We start from the raw sequence: 21,036 nt of genomic DNA, 5'->3' as shown, positions 1-21,036 counted from the left end.
AAATGAACCTATAGAATAGGAAGGAAGAAAACAAAGTCTAATAGTCTGACGGGAATAGCACAGAGTTTACAAGTTCATATCCCCATGCACACAAAGCATGGTACACTTGTGTTTTTTAATTGAAGGCCAGTGGAAATTTTCTTTGTTATTTGTAGCCATTCCTTGTAGGGGTGGTGTGTGTTTAACACTTCTGTTGCTATGATTAATGCCGTGTTATTGCAGTTTGGAAATACAAATAATGTACTGAAACACGGAATATGAGGATGCGTAAAATAAGCAAGTTGTGGCAATTGTTGCAGCACTTGCCTTGGTTAGGTAGGTGAACAGATGGCTCCTGTCATGAATAAAGAGGAGGCTTTTGCCTCCTATTTTGCAGGCTTCTGTTTGTTAATGCAGTTGTTTAACTTATTGTTCAAAAAACTGTTAGCATAATGAGTGCCTTTATGAAAAGAGATGAACTTTATAGCCAGCTGAAATGGTGATTTCCATTAGCTGGTTTATTGTGTGGGTTTATTGTCAAGGGCAATTCTAAGAATATTCTCTGGGAGGATGCTGGTGTTCAGAGTACTGCAGCAACTTTTTAATACAGGATTTTCTTCTCAACTTCAATGACTTAGACACTTGTTTGGAAAAGTCCTATGTTTTCATAGTAGTTAAAATGACAGATTTTTGTGGTGCCTTGCTTTTTCTATGTGGGCAGCAACGTTGGATGTTTCTCACTTTATTTTTATTTTTTTCTTGACTAATTATGAGCTAAGTTCAACCATTTTCTGTGGACAGATTACTTGGCTTTTTTTGCTTTACAGAAAGAAAAGCAGAGTACAGAGGATTGGCAGAATCTGTAGTTGAGATTTTACCAAAGGGATTCTGTTCTGATCTTATGAAGCAGTATTGTGTGTCTGTTATCAACAATTTGGAATCACCAAATGGTTTGGGGTGCAAGGGACCTTAAAGATAACCTCACTCCAACACTGCTGCCATGAGCAAGGACACCTCCCACTCAGCCAGGTTGCTCAGAGCCCCATCCAATCTTGCTCTCCCTCCTTTCAGGCAGAGGGCATCTGCAGCTTCCCCGAGCAGTCTGTGCCAGTGTTTCATCACTATCAGCTTGAAACCTTTCCCCCGTGTCCTGCCCTTGTAAAAAGTCACTCTACAGCTTTCCTGTGGCCCCTTCAGGTATTGAAAGGCAGCTCTAACATTTCCCCAGGACCTTCTCTTCTCCAGGCTGAACAACCCCAACTCTCTCAGCCTGTCTTTGTAGGAGAAGTGTTCCAGCCCTCTTATTATCTTCAGGGCCCTCCTCTGGACTTGCTCCAGTATCTCCATATCCTTCTTGTGTTGGGGCTCTAGAACTGGACACAGTTCCCCAGGTGGGTTCTCACTTGTTCCCATTGATGCTGTTACCAATACGTGAAAAAGCTCCTTGTGTCCAGCTTGCCATCTGGAAGCCATCTCCTGTTTAGCTGTAAATGTTTTTCAGTATCTTCAGGGGTTTGGAACACTTTTCCTACAAAGACAAGCTGAGAGAGCTGGGGTTGTTCAGTCTGGAGAAAAGAAGGCTCCAGAGAGACCTAACAGCGACCTTCCACGAGCCTGCAGGAAGGCTGGAGATGGACTGTTTGCAAGGGCCTGGAGCAGTAGGATGAGGGGCAATGGTTTTGAATTAGAGAAGTGTAGATTCAGATTGGATGTTAGGATAAATTTCTTTACCATGAGGACAGTGGAAAAATGGAATAGATTGGCCAGGGAGGTAATTGAAGTCTCATCTCTGAAAGTACAAGACATGAGCCTTCACAAGTCTCTGAGCAACCTGATCTAGTTGAGGTTGTCCCTGCTTACTGCAGGGGGGTTGGACAAGATGACCTTTAGAGGTCCCTTCCAACCCAAATTATTCTATGATTCTATCTTGCAGCTTTGGCTCCTGACAAGAGCAGCTTCAGTCTTGAGGAATGTTGGTGTGTGAGGAACAGGAAAACATGTAGGTAGTGTAGCGAGAAAGTAGAGATGTTTGCATTACCTGATTGGGGATTGTAGCTCCTAAGTGTCACTTGGAAATTTTGTTTTATAGTAAATTGCTGCTGCTTAGTAAGGAAGCTTTGATCTCTGATGTTTGGAAAGAGTGACAGGCTTTGGCTATGCTCTCTCTATCCTTAGGATTTGCTTTCTTCCCTCAACCAACTGGGAATGAAGGCAAAGGTGACTTGGGCTCTGCATATCCAAGTAATGGTGCCTTGTGTGGAGTATGAGTTGTGTTTGTTTATTCACTTGTTTATGTATATTGGAATTTCACCTGAGGAACTGCAGGTCTGTATTGCCCTTGGGCTTCCTCACTGTATTTGGTTTCTGGATTTCTCAGTGCCATCGGGTTTGAATATGCGTTGTCTCCATGAGAAGCTTCAGCGTACAGCAGCAGTGCAAGGTGCAGTGTAAGCAGATAAACACATAAGGGCTTACAGAAAATTAAGCTGAAAGAGATAGTATGTCAGTTTTTAAACTGCATGACTTCTGATTGCCACCTTTTTTTGGTAGTCATCAAGGTTTCTCTGAACAACAGTAAGAATTTGTGAATGTTCACAAAGTTTTCTAAGTTAAGGAGCAGTGCAGAATAGGTTTCTTTAAAACTTAGAAAAATACAGCAAGAAATGGAGGTGCGGAAGGGGGAGGCAGGTCAGTGGTGTGGCTTTTTGTTTAAAATGTTCTAATCATCTGAGCATGATTTTTGTGGAGACGGGTGCTATAAAAGTGAAATGTGTTGTTTGTGGGAGCAAAGTGATAAGTAATGATGTATTTTTAATTTTTCACTAGTTCAGGAAAATTGATAATTCCCCACGACTATATCTAAATAGAAATGAATGGCAAGATGGAGTGAGGCACTGATGCTTCCAAAAGCTTTCAAGGTTGGGTGTGAAGATGTAGAAGGAAGGGCTGTTTCTTTTTGTTGTTTGTTTGTTTGTTTGTTTTAATTAGGCTTTCTGGTTTAAATAAGTGAGAACTTGTAAAGCAAAAGCTTTTTTTTTTTTTTCTTTTTTTTTTTGTGGCCTTAACTTCATCATGAACAATTTGAAAACCTAGTGCTGCAATATTCTGTGGACTGGGTTTAGCTTGGTCCTTTACATTTACATATATTTAGCTGTCACCATAGTTTATTACACTGCTGCAGTAGTGATTCCTTGTGTCTCTTCTATCTGTATTAGAAGCTACTGCATTTAATTTGAAAAACTTCATGTAACTCTTTGGACCTCTTATTAAAATGTAAATGATGGTCATTTCCAGTTGAAGCATTTTAGAAGCTTTGAAATATGTAAAAATGGAACCAATTATTTGTTCAACACATTTGTAGTCATGGTATTAAGTGTGTTTGCTTTTTTGAATGCTAACTAGGACCAGTTTTGATTTGCTCAGTGCATAGAACATAAGTATTTATCTGTTCAATAGGACCATTTCTGTATATTAAAATTAAATTCACTAAGACTTGAAAAACAGATGTTCTGAAAACTGCCAGCTACTCTGTACACAGCTCTATGCCACTTGCAGGCAATAATCTCTTGGGTGTTCTGTGTTTGAGGACTGAAGTCTGCTAATAGCTGTTGGAAAACCTAAGACATCCCTGGCTGCTGAGTGTGAGAGAGTGCTCAGGCTTCTACAGAGATCCCAGCCAGCAGTTTTTTCCCCTGTGCTTTTAATGTGCTGTCAGAAAAGGCTTTCCTGGTGTTTTAGGGTACTACCATTTTCTTCTAATTCAGATATGAAACAGAAAATGGTAGTGAATCATTAATGTTTCCAACCTCTATTTCTTCTGCTGTTGACCTGATTCAGTGTGAGTGATTTCAGTAGTTTGTACATTTATTATGTAGCAGATCAGCACACTGTACAAATAACTGTTTAGTGAAAGTGCCAGATTTGCTGGTGATTTCCACCTGAAATGAATTTTTTGCCTGGTTGTTTAAACCATAACTTCATTTACTAAGTTTGATTCATAATGTGATTACATGAATGGGGGAGGAGGTGACTCAAAAGTCTTACCTTACAGTTTGAAAACAAACTTGCCTATTGCCTTGTAAAAACAGATACAGATGAGGTGTGATGATAGTGGCTTGAATGCTCTGTCAGTGCTTCTGAGCTCACCAAGCTAAAGAATGAGTACTTTTTATAATTAACACTCAGTAGTACATGGAAGACTTTTATTTTGCTTTAAGTGAGAATGTTCTACAGACTTGGCTTTCAAGGAAATAGAATTCCTTGTTGTTTCTTATTAATACAGAAATCAACTTGTGTATCAGTGGCTTATACTAAATGCATTACAGTACTGGACTGAAATTTTCTTCCAGTGCGTGCAGTAAATGTCAGCAGTTAAGTGATTTGAGCCCCTTGTTTCACGTGTACTAAAGTTGATGTAAAGTAGTTGGAACTTTGGTTTTCTTGATCCAGGAAGAACAACAGGACTGAAATAATTTCATGTACATTTGCAATTGTCTCCATTTTCTAAGTATGTTGCATTTGCCATTGTAACCATTGCTCCATGTACTACTCTTATGTTCAAGGCCTGGTAGTACATCCTGGTGTGAGTCTGCTTTACAGCTGTGTCAGGGCTCTTGTTTCAGCCTGGGGATGTTGCTTGAGGGGGAGGTCAGGGACAGAAGCAGCAGCCAAGATGGGCAAAATTCTAACCAGATACTTGTAATGGGTCTTTAATTCAGAAGTCTAATTTCAAAGCTGCTCATCAGTGCAGAATTTGATGGCTTGGTCAGTTAGGGAGGTCTCAAAGATGCATTGTGATATTCAGAAAATCCTGTTTCCAGACTTCCATATGGGAAGAAGTTAAATTCTGCTAGGAAAGACAATGAGCAAGAAGACTTCAGTTTTCCCTTTAAAGCTTTAGAAGGTGTTAAAACTTAAGCAAGCTGATGAGAAGGAATTTTGTAGGACAGAAGCACTAGGAATTTAGCACTGGAAGACTGTAACTAGGCTTCTAGTAGCAGTACCACAAATCCTACATTAAACAGACTGGTTTTTATCTTTAGTCCTGCACTGTCCCATCAGTGTCTGCAGAATGCTTGCTAGTCACAAGGTTGTAGGTGCAGTCTGGATTCTTCTTTAATTTCAGCTGTATGTTGGAAATGAAAGCCCAAGTGCATTGCTGTTTTGGCTTGAAAGTAGGTAATGTAGAAGTCACTTGTGATTTAGAGCAGGTGGTGCTTTCTGAATTTGTGGAGATGTTCTCACTGATGCTTAGTGAGTTCCTTTTGTTGAAAGAGGAGTTGCTAATATCAGTAGCCGGTTGGTATTGACCCTTGTAACATGAATGTCCCAGTGTTTGCTGTGATCTACAGGGAAAATGTGACTATACTTAATGTGCAAGTGCATTTATCTGCACTTAGGTTGAAGACCAGCATTCCTCTGACACTGAAATGTGTCATTGCTCTTTAGGTAAACCTGCCTCTACTTCTGGTCAGTTCTGTTCTTGGTAGACTTGGGACACTGGCCATTTGTACTACTGTTTGTATGGAGTGTGTAGCCTTCAGCTCAGTGGTGCAGGTAGCTGGCTGCTGGTGCTCTGTAGAAAAGAAACACTAAGTTGATCTAAGTAGAGTTCAGATTGCAACAACTGCTTTCCATATAGCTCCTGTGGACTGTGAAAGTATTTGTTCAGTTTTGCAAGAAATTTGAGTTAATTTCTTCTGCAGCCCCCCTTCATGTCACTAAAACAATATCTGCTTAAGTTGTGGTGACACTTGGGATTAAGTAATGGCTTTAAAACTGAATTTAGCACTTGGCTTTTAGACAGTGAAGTAACTTATGTGAGTGACCTGTTGAGACTTTTTTTTCCCAGTTGTTTGATGTCAATGTTGTGTGTTTACTGTGAAGCCTGTTTTGAGTTTGCACAGTAACTGAATGTGGTACTGAGCTGCCTTAGGGTTCCTTTATCAAATAATAGTATTTCTGGGTTAACTGTTCCAGTCAGCTCTATTTTAGCGAGTTACGCTTGCCAGCAGGACTACTAAAAAGCAAGGTCGTATTTCTGTAGTGTTGACCTGATAGCATCAAAGCAGGCTGAAACAATATATTGCCTGCAGAGCTTTTAGTGCTGTTTCTAAACAGCTTTTGTTTGTCGTATTTGTTACTGAAAAATAGCCAGGAGTCTGTTCCCCTTTCTGTATGGATTGCGTGAATAGAGAACAAATGGAAAAGCCTTTTCTGTTTGCGTGCTCTAGGAAAAACCTCCAGGGTACAGGATTTGGAAGCAAAAATGCTATCACTTCTGTTAAATGTGACTACGAGGCCTTTTTTTTTTTTTTTTTTTTAGGTTTAATTGAGCATCAGCAGTTGTTTTCATGCTTGCTCTGTATTAAGGCTGCTATGAGTACTACAGCAGGAGGCCTTCCCAGTGGAAGTAATACTTGTTTTGGCAACATCCATTACATGACTTTTTTGCAGTCTTTCACTGCCTGTAGTATATGGCAGAAGTCCTGCTGACTGCCCTGCTGGGGCATTTTGGCACAAGGTCCTTAAGGTTAGAAATTCTAAAAAATCCTTATGCCTGGGAGTTGATCTTGGCTGAACTGGAGAGCAGTGTGACTGCTGTGCTTCTGTGGACAACAGCTCATAATGCATTTTCATGTCCATCTGTCTTAACAGTGGTCTATATGAAAATGACAACTAAAATGAAGCACTTCAAGATAAGCTTGTTGCTGATGCAGCTTCTCAGGAAGTGCTCAGCCAGGCAGAGTTTGTCAAACTAAACATCTTGCTGCTGAAATAGTTTGTGCATTAGGGTAGATAACGCTACTTGCCAGCAGTTGCAGTGGTCATCGATGAAAATTGCACTTAGCATCCTCTCTTTTTATTAGATTTGGTGTAGGGCATGATATCAATGATGGGTATTACTATAAAGTAATGATGTAAGAATATATTTGCAAAGTCTGAACTAGTTTAGATTTCTCCTTGTGTCAAATACCTCTAAACCTCAGTGGTTGGTTACCTAGCTGACAGCTGTCTGCCTTTTTTTTTTTTTTTTTTTAAATTTGGTTATGTCTAAGGTCTTGAATTTAACTTGAAGTAAACTGTTCTTTCTCTGTTATTCTGACTTGAGCTCAGTCTGTCTCAAACTCTCCTGGAATATTTCAGCACTGCATACTCTTCTCAGCTGATACTAGTTTTACAGGGCATGTACAGAGCAATGAAGACTTTGTTTGGACTCTTCCTTGGCAGGAATTGCAGTCCCAAGGATTCATCTGACAGAGCAACACTCTTGGATTAAACTGGGGGCTGCATTGGTTTAGGCAGAAATTGCTGCCTGCTGTAATAAAACATTGTTGCTATTTAGGACCTGATTTCTGGTGAACCAATAATAATTGCATAGGCATGTAAGTAATTGCTTCTTAGAAGCCTTCACCATGTGTTCTTTGGGAATTTGTAAGCAGCTGATTTTTGTTAATCATGAAACTAGCAAGTTTCATGATGAAAATAACACTGTCTTCTCTGTGTGCAAGGAGCTAGATGATTTTTCACTGGCATATGCATGCAGCTGTTAAAGTTATGTTCATGATGCTTGGATTTGTAACAACCTAGCCAGTATTCTTAATGGCAGTGTTTGTTGGTGAGGTGTTCCTATGAATAAGCTTCCTGTGTATCCGTTGTAATAATTGCCTGTTGGGTTTTGGGTTAATTTAGTTAAATATTAATTGAAATCCGTAAAGCTTGTTGCTGTGCCTGCCATGGTAATGGGGACTGTCTGGAGGTGTGTTGTGTTCATATTGCTTCTGTACATGAGAGCTACAGCAGAACCTCTGCAGCTGATGTTGATCTTGACATTAAAAGAAGTTAAATGCCCCTGCAGGACTTCAGCCTGCACACACAGTTCCACTGAGGACAGTATGTGAGCCCTTAAGTGAAACAGATCATCTTAGTTCTTTATTTTTTCTTCCTTCTCCGTTACAGGGCATCTGATCTTTTGTACATGTTAATGGAAACAAAGCCTGCTTGGTGAGAGAAGAGTTCAAGTCCTTAACATTTAGTCTTAATTACCCAGCACCTCTGCTGTGGTTCAGATGTCTGTGCCTGGCTTTCTTAGTAATTGTTCCTGTGAACTGATGTGTGTTAAAAGCACTAACATCAAGCAATACTCATTCTTTCAGATCTCAAATTTGAGACTGTAAACTGATGAATGGATAGCTGTGAGTAAATGCTGGCTAGGAAAGACAGTTTGCTGTACTTAGCACCTTTGGAAATGACATCTTGTGTCTTAAGCAGGTCCTAAATTCTCAAGGAAAGGGTTGGAAGTGCTTTACACAGTTGACTGAGAAAAATGTAGAGCTGTATTCTTCAGCACCTTGCCAGTACACATCCACTTTTCAAGGAAGGAACCTCCCTGCCTATATTAGTAGCAAATTTTGCCTCTTCAAGGATAATTCAGTAGGAGGAAAAACTTGACTTTAAAAGTTTTGGGGAAATGGAAAATATCAACTGTGGGAATTTTAAGGCAAAATTTCCACGTTAATAAGGGAGGAACTGTCCTGTAAAACTACTAGAGAGTTTATCAACACAGTTTGCTACTTTTCATTTGGGTGTTTTCAGAATAACAAACTAATCTTTGGTACTTCAGAAGGTATGTGAAAAAAGTCTTTTTTCAAATTAAACAATGATTTTTTTTCAGAAAAATCTCTGCACTGCCCTAGAAACAGCAGGGCCAGACTGAGCTGTGCTGATGTGTATCCAAGCCCATTTATTTAACAGGCTTTGGTAGCGTTCCTGCTGACATACATAGGAGTGTAAACTGAATGAATTAAGTTGCAGGCATAGAGGAGAGATCTTCTGATGTTTGCATACCTGTTTGAACATCAAACTTGCATAGTTAACAGCTGTTGCTTTAGGACAAAACATTTTGTTTGCTTTCCTGCATGTACTCCCCCCTCCTCTCCTGCTGCAACCTGTTCTGTAAGCTCCAGAGCTGGTGTTCTTGGAGTTGGGTACCAGGCAGTTCTTTGAAGGTGGCTCTGATTTTGGCTGGTGAGAGGATTAACCTTTAGAGATACTTATTGTTAGTGACCAAAATGTTGCCATGAGTGAGCTGCCTGAATTTTCTACTTTTTCACCTGTAGATTTTTAACTGATGTCCAAGCTTCCAGTATCCTGAAGGAATATACAATGCATCTTTATGTTAGGAGGGAGCATAAAGCTTTTTTATTTATAACCATTGTATTTTTTCTTTAGAGAGCTGTTCTTCAGAGCCATGTTATTCTAGTCTGGGCAAAACTATTTTATTAGTTAGCTTGTCATAAGAAGCTTTCTTTTCAAATGTTCACCTTCATTAAACACATGACATGTTTGTATAATGTGTTTTGGGTTCTGTCCAGCAACAGCTGAATGTGCTCCTTTTTAATGAGAACTGTACCTATTTTCTGTAAGCATCTGTCATGTTAGTTAAGCAATGAGTGGGGAGACTTAATATCTATAAAGCTCAATCAAAATTGAGCCAATGTGTTGGCATTAACACGGTCGTTAGAGTATGGTTTACACCAGCTAGATGTAAAGTTGGTAAATGGTGGAATGTCATGTAACAAATATTTCAGCACAATTGCCATCAGACAAATTCTTCTCTAATGTAGTCATAGTGACATGGTATCCCTGTGAATACTATTTTTGTTAATATCTGCCAGCTCTTGATTTCTAATTAGTACTGCATGGGGAATTCACTGGTGGGATAGGTCTGAATTATTAACCTGTATTATTGAAGTCATAGGGTACTTCTGAGATTAAGTATGTTTAATTATGTCCTATATTATAGGAAGAGTATTACATGTGGGACAAAGCACATCTGGCTTCAAAAAACTAAAACAAAAGCCACCACAACTTAGAGTTGGAAGAAATTAATAGCACTTCAAGGAAATAATTTCATTTATGCAGCGTGTACTACACAGTATCACAGAGTCACTTGGATTGGAAAAGACCTTTAAGATCACCAAGTTCAACTGTCAGCCAGCACTGCCATGTCCACCCCTAAGCTGTGTCCCTAAGCACCACATCTACATGCCTTTTAAATACCTCCAGAGATGGTGACTCCAACACTGCTCTGGGCAACCTACCCCCAGTGCCTGACCACCTACAGCATTACATGCTGTAAACTCAGGTACTCATTTCATTCATTTGGTTAATTTCTGTTGAAGTATCACTACCTGGCACTTGTGTAAAATACCACGTTGAGTACTTTAATACACTTCTGCTGAGTAATAATGGCAATAGGAAGTTGATAGGCTGTAGTGCTGGAAATGCTGTTGTGGCTTTTTTTCTTTTTTTTTTAATCCAGTTAAAGTAATAGCTGATTTATATCAAACCTAGTAGGGGTTGTAACTGCTGAAATAGGAAGCTAGGTGAAATTGAAATAGAACTATCACAGTCTGAGATCTTTATTGTTTTTTAATTGGTCATTTTGTTTAACTTACCCCTCTGATTCTATTTTGGATTGCGGAGTAGAGCTTCATGGAATTAATTGTGTTGTGTTGCCCCTTGTTGCTGGTTGATTCTTGAAGATGCAGGAGTATATCATCAAATGGGGACGGGGAGGAAAAGAGGGAGAAGAAAATGGTTAAAGCAATTAGATGGTCTTGGAGAATGCAGTTATCTAAGCTTTATATATACAAAGATAAGAGAACCTCACTGAATTTAATTAAGGTTGTAGTAAGAGTTTTATGCCTAGCAGTCAATTGTGAAAGGCAGGTCACATAGATAAAGATCTTTGTGTGAATAGTAATGCAGTGGTTTTCAATTGACCTTCAAGGCTTATTGGTGGGAGAGAGCAAGAATATTTCACATAAAGGACCAGCCTTAGTGGAAAGATGCTCCTGTTACTTCTAGGAAACTTCAGTAAGACAGCATATTGCCTGTATTTGAGGAGTTGTGTTAATAATGCTTCAGAAAACAATTCTGCTTCTTTTTTGAGAGAAGTATCTTAGGGTTCTCAGTTCCTTGGAAACACAAGCCTTCTGAAAAACAAAACATCCAACAAACTAAATGATACTGCAAAACAGAAGCTCCTGTCTCTGGTGGTCTGGTTCTTGCAGAGCTTACATTTCATGTCTTGGGGAAGACAACCTTAACTACAGCACTTGTTGCACACTTGCACTTCTTACTGTAAAATTTCAGTGTTTGTCAGCACTGTGGATCTGTGATACCTTTCTTGTTCTGTACAGCTTCTTCCTCATAACACAGGCAACCCATTTCCCCTGTGTTCTGTATTTGTCTGTCCTGTGTGTTCTTTCCAACACTGGATTTTAGAAGACTACTTGAAACTTTTTGGTTATAATCCCTATACTGTTTTCCAATTGAGCACTAAAAAAATATTTTCTAATCTGCAGCACGGCCAAGTACAGTGTGGTGACTTTTCTACCTCGATTCCTGTATGAGCAGATAAGAAAAGCTGCAAATGCATTTTTTCTCTTCATTGCCTTACTGCAGGTACTGTTTTATTTTATTGCCTTGATTATAAAATGAAATTGTAATGCAGTAAAAATTGTTTCAGTTGTTACGCTTAATTGCAAAGTTCCTAGGTGTATTCTAATTGTAGTATTAATGAGGTATTTCTTATAATTGAAATTAGAAGGCAACCTAGCTTGATTTTACAAACTGCATTAGAAAAGGTCTCTAATTTTATTTTTAATAAGTAAAACCAAGTAGTGGTATCATAGAACATAGACCTATTGACCATACTGAGAAGAGCATGTAGGGATTCTTGTCAAACTGTTGACTGTTTAGATAGTCCAGATTATCACTGCTTCCAGTTAGTTACATCAGTTGAATGCCCTTCTTGGGAAGAGAGGAGATACAGAATAAAAGGCTTGTAAAATAATTTTATCTACTAACTTTACTGTAGTTGCTGAGCACTTAGGCTAGTTTGCCCACTAAAACTGGACGTCAGTAAGGTACAAATGGAAGGTTTGAGCTGTCTCTTCTGAGAAATTTGCATAAGTTTCTGAATTTGCTAGAAACTAATCTTGAAGACAGACATAAAATGTGTGTCTCTTCTCTCTCTTCACAGCAAATTCCAGATGTCTCTCCAACAGGAAGATATACCACCTTGGTGCCATTGCTATTTATTTTAACAGTTGCTGGCATCAAAGAAATCATAGAAGACTATGTGAGTATGAATATGGGGAAGGCTGTGCTAAAGACAGTTCAAAGATCCACAAAATGCCACAGAGTTACAGATTTCTGCACACTATTGAGTTACTGAACAGCAGTGAAATATTCTGTTTACTTTCAGAGTTCTCAACTAGAATTTCTGTAATGTATAGAAAATAAGCATTTTTGTTACAGATGATGAACAAGGAAATTGTAGAAGTCAGGGCAGTTTTTTCTACATCTTTGGACTTGTTCAGTGCTTGTATTAGATCTGACATTGTGCAGTCCTGATGTGTTTATTTTTTTTTTTTTGGTTGGGTTTGCAAGTGGGTAGAAGGGAAGCATCTTTAGCATAGAGCATAGAGCAAAGTGGCTTTGGGGAAAATGTGCACTAACTTCCCTGGATACCATTTATACTAGAGGCCTTTCTCCTTTGCAAAGTTCTGGTGAATTAAATGATTTAGAAATCAGTCTAAAAAAACAGTATATAGCATGGGTAGTTTGTCAGTCATCTAAATAATACTATTCCTCATTGTTCCTCTTGTTTTTCTTCAAAAAACCCCCAAACAAACCAGTTTTGGAGACTTATGTTTGTTTTTTTTTATTTTCCTTGATCTAGGCTTGAGCCTGACTTCCATCATGGGGTCTCTCACTTTAAAGTCAAATTATATTCTTCTACAAACCACTTGGATTTAGATGATCTGTGTGTCGTGTGGAGTTTTTGTTTGGTGGTTTTTTTGGTTTTTTGTTTTGTTTTTTTTTAACAAAAATTCAACCAAAAAAAAGTGAGGGGTAGGGAAAATGACCTAATATATCATTTTGCCACTTGTCATGTTTCTAGCTTTAATGGTTTTGGAATGTGTAGTAAAGTGTAATGAAATGTTTTGTTTCTTTTCAGAAAAGGCATAAGGCAGACAGTGCAGTGAATAAAAAGAAAACAGTAGGTAAGTCTAGACAGTATTGAAGTTAAAGAACAAATAATAATACTTGAAATTCTATTGCTTAAACAGTCATGACAGTGGGGAATCCATCCCTTTTTGGACTAGGTAGTTTCTTGTGTATTAGGATTTCATATATTGAATGTGTTAGACTAATGCTGATAGTGTGGCACTTGGGGGTGAGGCAGGGAAGGGATTATTAGAATTTATAATATAATGTAATTTCATGGTTATACACTTATCAGCTGATACAGTTTCTTCTCCAAGAAACCTAAGTGATTATCTTCCCTGCCAAGATATCCTGATTGTTCTTAGGAAAATAAACAAAAAAAGAGACACAAAACAAACACCCTTCCCCCTTAAAAATAACCAAACCAGACAATCAAAAAAAACCACCCCAATAAACACTTGGAACACTAAAATTTAGTGTCGAAGTGTAAATGCTGCTGCTCTTAAAATATGGAAAGAGCTCTGGTCATTTTGTGGATTTGCTTTCCTTAAGTGTCAGTGAAAGGGAATTTAATGTTGATATACTTTGAATGCCTCCACATGTCCCTAATGTATTGATGCTACTTGTCACTGATTACACAAAGATGTTTTTGTTATCTTCAGCTCTCTTAACTGAAAACCTGTGCAGAAAATATAGAGGTTATTGATGGCCACCCTGTGGTGAGTGCTTTTCTGTTTTCACAGGATCTTCCTCTTCACTTGTTGGACAGTTCTGTCACTTCTCTTCCTTGGACAAGTGCAGATGAAACAGAAAACAGCAACTTAATCTTTGAGTAGAGCCCCTTCCTCCCAAACACGTTTGGTGTAATTGTCAGGCATTTAGAGAAATGCTTAAAGGAACATGAGGAACTTCATGACCTGCTAGCTCCATGCTTCAGTGAACAGGCAAAATGCTTGCAGGGCTGTTTTCAGTGAATTGGTTTTCCTTCATGCAGTCAAAAAACACTGCTTTACCAGTTCCTTGAAGTAATTTATCTACAAAAGCCTGGGAAGGTGTTTCAGGTGCAAGAACACTATTTATTAGTCATGAGAAATCAGCAATTAGCTGGCTGGCCTTGTTATAAGTAGTATGAAAGACTACTTGTGCCAAGGTCACAGAGGCATTTCTGATTAATTTGTAGTTAGAGAACATGTGCTAGCAAACATGTCAAAGGAAGTTTATCACAGCATTTGCAGAGCATCATCCTTAAAGAGCACATTCCTAAGCTAAGTGGACCTTAAACTTAAAATTACTTTAGTTCAAGTTCTTATCTTTGTATGCTCTAAATATTAGAGTATAAATATTCAAAGTTAGACTAACTGTAATCTCATAGTTATTAAGAGGAAGACTGAAGAGACTCCTTCTTGAAACTTGTATTATGAGAACAAAAACCTAATTTAAATGGGAATATGATGAATTAAATTCAGGTTCTCCTTGTATCTTAACTTCCTCACATAGCTGAGTGAGGTCTGGTCAATGCAATCAGTACAGTGAGTTCAGCTCACTCAAAAGTAGATGTCTACCAGCTGCTTAGTTATATTTTGAACTACACTTACTGCAATGACCAGATGCTGTCCTCAGCAACATGCACATGGGCTTTGCATTTATCTGCATATTTAGTTTTTTGAGCAGTACTGTGTCTTCAAAGCACATTTCCTGTATTAAATTTTCTGTTGAAATGATTGGTTTGCCAGTGGGTTTGGTATGTAGAAATGAAATACCCCCTGGAGGAAACTAAATTGAAAGTTCTCCTCCAAGTGAGCACTGTATGTCTCCATTAGGAGCTGGAACATGTCAGGCTCTGGGCCAGTGTTTTATTTCTTGGACACCTGCACTTAGTGTATATGGAGGTGACATTGAATTTAAGGACCAGACTAAATGTAATCCCAAGTGAAGCCCCTGAGTGTAGATGCATATTGCATAGACAGAGTTCAGTAATAACTCTTCTGATGTATTGATCCTCTCATCAAAATATAGAATAAACCATGAGCATTTACTGCAGTATGGGATGCCCTGGAATAGCAGACAACCTCAGGGCTAGCAAGCTGTTAACTCAAGACTGATGAGAAATGCTTCCCCTTCAGGAGCAGCATTTCAAATAGCCCTCACACCTAGGTGTGAGTGACAGCATTAAGTCTTAGATCTAGGACATCAGTACACCGTTTTTTTATTCTTAGCAAGTCTCAGATAGAAGGTTTATATTGAAACTGTTTTTGAGTAGGAGCAGTATTTTTAGGTACTTGTTCTTAGTTATTTAAACCAAATACCTTTGACAATCACTCATGAATTTTACCCTTCTATAAATATTCTCGAGAAGATAATCTTTTCTGTCCTTTTGAGTACTTCTATAAAACTGGGTTATGCAGAGTAGAAGGTGTAGAATTGAAACCCTAACATTTCTGAAATGTTTCATAGGTGATGGCAGCTTTCTCTTTAGACTGTGGGGTTATGAGTTTAATAGTTGTTTCAGTGATTTGTTTGATTAATTTTAATATTCAAATTGATTTCAGCAAGCATGAAAGCCAAATTGGTTTCTGAAGTAAATTGTGTACAGGACCAAGTTAATAGCACCTGAAGCTATGATATATCTTAATTGCATGGGAACACAGAACAATGTGAACTGTTTGGAATGTCTCAAATTTTCTGGAGCTATTTAAAGCAAGGAACAGGAGATGCTAAGAATAGCAATTACTCTCAGAGTTTGAAGTTTGAGTCAAAGCTGCAGGTGTGTGCCTTTTTCACTTGAGATTCTGGTCTAAGGCCTTTGGTATTCTGAATCAAGCAGAGCTCAGTTCAAGCACAGCTTAGAACAGGAAAGGAAGGGGTGCAACAAAACAGTTCTTCCCCTAAGCTGCATGTAATTGTTTGGGTGGAAGCTCAGCAGTGTAGAAACATCACTGGCAGTTGCTGCCCACCCATTTTTTTGCTGAATAGTTTACTTCACTGTGATCCATAGGCTGTAATATTAAATCTCAGGATTCAGTTCTCTGAAGTGTGTGGCCTGGGAGCGGGGATCAAGAGAGGGGTTTCTTGGACTTGATCTGAAAAATTTTGCACTCCTGTTTGGGAGATGCCCTAACCTGAGTAGGACAGCTGAGGCTGTTTCCAGTAGAACTGTCTTCTGGGCATTTGTTTCTCAAATGAGCTTACACATATGAGTAAGAAAAAAATTATTCAAAGATTAGGGAGCTGATCTCTCAGCTTTAAGCTGTTGCATGCTACATTTTTTGAACAGATTTTGAAAAGTATTTTAAACTATGTGCAGCAGCTCCCAGTGAGAGGTTTGAGTTCATTTAGGTGTTCTCACTATGCTCAGGTGTAGACTAGATTTTGTGTCTCAGTAATGATGGAGCATAAATTGTTGATCATACTACTTAAGGTGGTATTAAGTATTTGTGGAAGCATCTAGAGGAGCTGCTTGGGTGGAGAAACATGTTCCATAGTAGATGATCAATGAGTGTGTTATGGCAAGAGTGTGGCAAGAGGACTTGGGTATTACAGAGGCCAAGGCCTGTTTCAGTGCCTTGTTTCCATTTTGTTTGGATGTGAGCTTTGGCAGAAGGAAAATCCTAAATGCTGAAGTTGACCAAATGTTGTCTAGCAGGTGACAAAAATGGTATAGTACCAATACTAAGTGTAGATTCTTCCTCTTTCTTGGATGCACATGCCTACAGCTGTGGATTAAAGTGTGATCCCAGCTTCTGTAAAGTACTTGTCAGATGTGTGTTAGTTCCCCTTCTGGTCAATGTTCATTACTGCTGATATAGTTGTTCTGAAATTTGTCTGTATCTTGAATATTGATTCTAATCTAACTTTAAGCATTTCTTTCCAGTTTTGAGAAATGGGATGTGGCAGAACATTATGTGGAAAGAGGTAAATAAAATTGGGGATGGGAGGGAATGGAAGAAGGTGTTCAATTACTTTTGCTGGAATAAATTCTGGGGCCTAGAGTTAATGCAGACTTTGTAAGAATTCCCTGTGACTTGAGTGGGAGGGATCCTGTCTCTTGTAATGGTGAAAGTTCCCCTGAGTGAGGCACCAGGGAATCCACCTCTGAATCCCAGTACTATGTTTGTTTGACACAACTGTTAAGTGTTCTTCCTGGGACTGTTAGTATGCTCCAGGGTGTAATTCAGTATTTAGTTTTAAGTCCACATCTAGAAGAGTAACTTTCACTGCAATGCTTAACTCCACTGAGAGTCTAATAGCACTTTGCTACTGGTGCTAAAAAGTTCTTAGGTTTTGGGACTAATTAGTAAGTTGTTTGCTCGAGTAAGGAACATAAGCCCTGCTGCAGCCTCAGGCACTTTACACCTATGAGGATCTGTGCCATGACCTGGTGAACATTATTTCTAGAACTTCCTGAAATCCCTCAGCATATATTGATCTAATGATGGTTCCTGATTCTTTTTTCAAGACAAAATCAGCCTTGTTAGCCATTAAATGAGGAAAAAGTATGCCCTTTTAAAACCTTTGGGAAATGAGACCTAAAAACAATCCTGCTGAAATGCTGGAATGTAGTAGAAACTAAAGATTGGCAAGGCTTCTGATGGCTGATGCTGTTCTATGTCCTATTTGTAGTGAGGACACTGAACTAAAAGATATTTAAAGCTGAGCCTGGGATCTGTTTTTTTTAAACCCTTAAGATTTTCTTGAATTGTCCAGTGTTGCCTGCCTGTTGTCCAGATGTGCATTTATTGCTAGGGTTCAACATATCTGTGTTAATAGTCTTGATTACTGTAAGGCAGTTAAGGCAGGCTTGATTTTTTTTGTGCTGAAATTCTTAGGGAGCTTGTTTGCAGTGGCATCAGAGTAAGCCTAATGAATCTGCCAGTTCACACGTATCATCTATTTCAGTTTTTGTAAGTTAATGTGTTAAAAATATTTTAAGCCCATTTCAGACTCTCAGGAGTGCATCAGGCAAGTCTGGTTTACTGTTTTGAGAGTGCAGTTTGGTGCTTCTTATAATGAAAGTCCCATGCATGTGTGACTCCTGTAAAAGGTGCCAGAAAATCTTAAGTCTTCAGTATTTCAGAAATTAGGACTTTGTACATCTCAAGTGACTGTGGTCAGGGAAGAGTTGGTTGATGCTCTCTATCTGGAAAGACTGTACTTGTTGCTGGTGTCTGGTGCAAGCAGTGCATCTGAAGAGAAATGAGGGAAGATGATAGTGATGAGTAGGAAGCTAAATAATATGGAGGAGTAGGTATCTTCTGATACTTGAAGGAGGTAAAGTTTACAGCACTTTTTTACTAGGAAAAAATCTTTTGGTAGGTTAAATAAGACTAAAGAAGAAAACTCAAATTTGGATAATGACGATTGTAGAAAAAAGCTTAATTGTTACAAAATAAGTTGCATAAGTTCATGCTTTCCATCTAAGTGTATAATTTTTTAAAATAATTTTTAAATTTTCATTCAGAAAAGGCAAGGCTTTGATACTTCCAAACTTGCAGTGAAAAGTACTCTGACTTTCAGATGCACTGTCTCTAGCTGTTCTGTGCATGATGCTGTTCTTTTGACTGGGTGAAAGGAAATAACATACTAACATTTTAGACAAGCGAACTGTTTGTTTTTCTTTTTCATGCTACTGTATTCCTGCCCCTGACTCAACAGGTAGCAGTAGGAGATATTGTGAAGGTCACCAATGGGCAACATCTTCCAGCAGACATGATCATTGTATCTTCCAGGTATCCTGAATGGGTGTGGAAATGATGTGTCTGATGAACTGAGGTGCAGAGGTCTCTAATCTCTGTGTTTGGTATTAATAAAAACAGACATCAGATGGAACTAATTTTTCTCCACATCTAAATTGCAACAATGTCAAAACAGTGTTTTACTAGGCAATGACTGATGTGTCATTGTAGGTGGGTTCTTAAGAAAGAAGGCTTCTTCTAGACTTCATAGTATGTGTCTGTATCATGCATCTGTAATTCATAAAATGAATGCTTGAGTCTGGAAGGCTGAAGGTCTGGTACACAAGGTTCATGCAGTCAGTTGCTGTATGGCTTTCTGAGGATCCCTTCATTTAATTAAGGAAGCTTATGTTTTCCAATTAATTACACTGAGTTTCCAGCATGTTTTCCTGCCCCTCAGGAAAGATTTCTTTCTAATAGCAATTCAAAAAGGCTAGTGCAGCTGGCATCTAATAAGTAGCCTACAAAATAGTTTTTGATCTTCATTTATTTACTGGTCTTTGATACATGGCACATATAGCCCATCCTTATCATAGCAGCACAGTAAACTGAGTCCAGCTCATTTTTCTTTGTGAAATGCAGGGCAACTTCTTTATACAGATGTACTGGGAAACAAAAATCAGTAGTTCCTAAAAACATTTGAGTGATACTTGGCTACTAATCTAGATCCTATGTTGAGTTGAAAAACTCAAGTCTAAATCCAGACCACTGCCTGCGTAGGCCGATGAGATTTTAATAAGAGATAATTATGGAGTTTGAGATTTTGAACATGCTTTTTCCACATAGTGAAACCTTATGACACCTCATTCTTCTCCATAATTTCTTTCTATCCACATGCATTTAAACAGTGACAACACGTTGCTCTGCTTTTCAGGCTATAGTTCTCTTTGATTCAATTTCTTAGAGAGCTTTTTTTCTAAGCTATTGCTTTTTCTGCTTCATGATTTTTGTCTGTGCTGTTCTTAAGATTTGTTTGGTTTTTTTGAAAACTGTATGGGGAAGCTCAGTTGTTTTGAGCTGTCACACAAAGAAGAATGTAGATCTTCATTTCACTGTATACAACATTTTAAAAAAAACAAACCCCAAATTTTAAGCAGTTGTCAACTGTTAATATGCAGTTAGGCTACACTTTGACATCAGTAACTTTCTGTTTTAGCACTGAGGAATATTTTTAATGTTTCAGATATTTTCCTCTAATGTATTATGCTGAAAAACCTTATTTCCTAACTTGCATGGCTCAGCTTTTTGTTCTGTATTATTCTACTAACCTAATGTCATTGATAATCACTTAACTGGAGAATTTAACCCAAAGTATGTTGATATGGGAGAAGCTTTGCTTGAAGCAAATAGCAGTTTCAATAGAAGTTCTGCTTTATACTTTTCACACTATTACTGTGATTCTTTTAAATGACAATACAAAGTGTCCTCAGTTCACCAGAAGGCTTTGCATGCTGTGAAGGTGTGGGGTCTCTTGCTCATATATGTTAAATTTCTATCTGAGCTGACTGTCAGAGATGAAATCAATAATTGTTTTTATCTTGACTCTTTGTCCCCTCATAGAAGAAGGAGGGCATCGAATGAATTTTACGTGGGGAATAAATTTACATGAAGGGAAAAAAAATTCAATCCAAAACCAATTTGGTATGGAAACTCATTTGCTGTGAAAGTGAGAGGAATTGTATTGTAATATGTCTCCCTCCTGAGCTGACTGCTTCAGTTGTAGTAGACAAGGTGTTTGTGACAGAAGTAAAATTGGACTTAAGCTGGACTTAATCTGTGGCTTTCTTGGGTTCAGATTCAGGTTGCTCATATAGGAGAAGACAAAGAATCAACTCTGAACTTCAAGAAAAGCTACCCGGAGAGAAAAATCTAGTTTCTTACTGTGTTATTAATATACCTGTCTTAGCAATTTGTATCCTAGGAGTCTTTTTTTCTGACTCTCCTGCTAATTAAGTACATTTCCTGTTAAAGCAATTGGTTACAGTGAGAAAGAAATAAGAACATATCAAGAGTTTGAAAAGTGATGAGCTGAAGAAGCACATGTTTGGGTTCAGATGGGAAACTGATAGTCCTTAGCATTCTGACAAGACAGTAAGGAAAAACAGTTTTAGTGATGTCTTTCAAAGGTTTTTAGTCTGAAGGGGCATGTCAAGTAGAGATCCATGATAGAAGTAGCCTTCATTATCACAGGTGCTATCTTTGCAGAGCTCCATTTTAGATGTAGATAAGTTTGACTAATGGAAAATTCATAGTTCTGTTGGGAAGGTTGTTTTTTTTCTCCTACTGGTAAGGGCAGAAGCAT

General features: G+C 38.4%; 1 protein-coding gene across 1 annotated transcript in view; it reads left to right on the top strand.

The window, feature by feature from the left end:
* ATP8A2 (ATPase phospholipid transporting 8A2) overlaps window positions 1-21,036 on the top strand; it is a 320,485-nt gene that overhangs the window by 37,593 nt on the left and 261,856 nt on the right. The window contains exons 3-7 of the mRNA XM_071736211.1: window positions 11,352-11,451; window positions 12,032-12,130; window positions 13,013-13,058; window positions 16,874-16,914; window positions 18,655-18,728. Coding sequence (XP_071592312.1) covers window positions 11,352-11,451; window positions 12,032-12,130; window positions 13,013-13,058; window positions 16,874-16,914; window positions 18,655-18,728 — 360 coding nt within the window. The remainder of the gene's footprint in view (window positions 1-11,351; window positions 11,452-12,031; window positions 12,131-13,012; window positions 13,059-16,873; window positions 16,915-18,654; window positions 18,729-21,036) is intronic.

Source organism: Heliangelus exortis, chromosome 1 (genome assembly GCF_036169615.1).
Source record: "Heliangelus exortis chromosome 1, bHelExo1.hap1, whole genome shotgun sequence".
Lineage (NCBI taxonomy): Eukaryota > Metazoa > Chordata > Aves > Apodiformes > Trochilidae > Heliangelus > Heliangelus exortis.
Note: the sequence above shows the minus strand (reverse complement) of the source record. Positions and strands in the feature narration are given on the sequence as shown.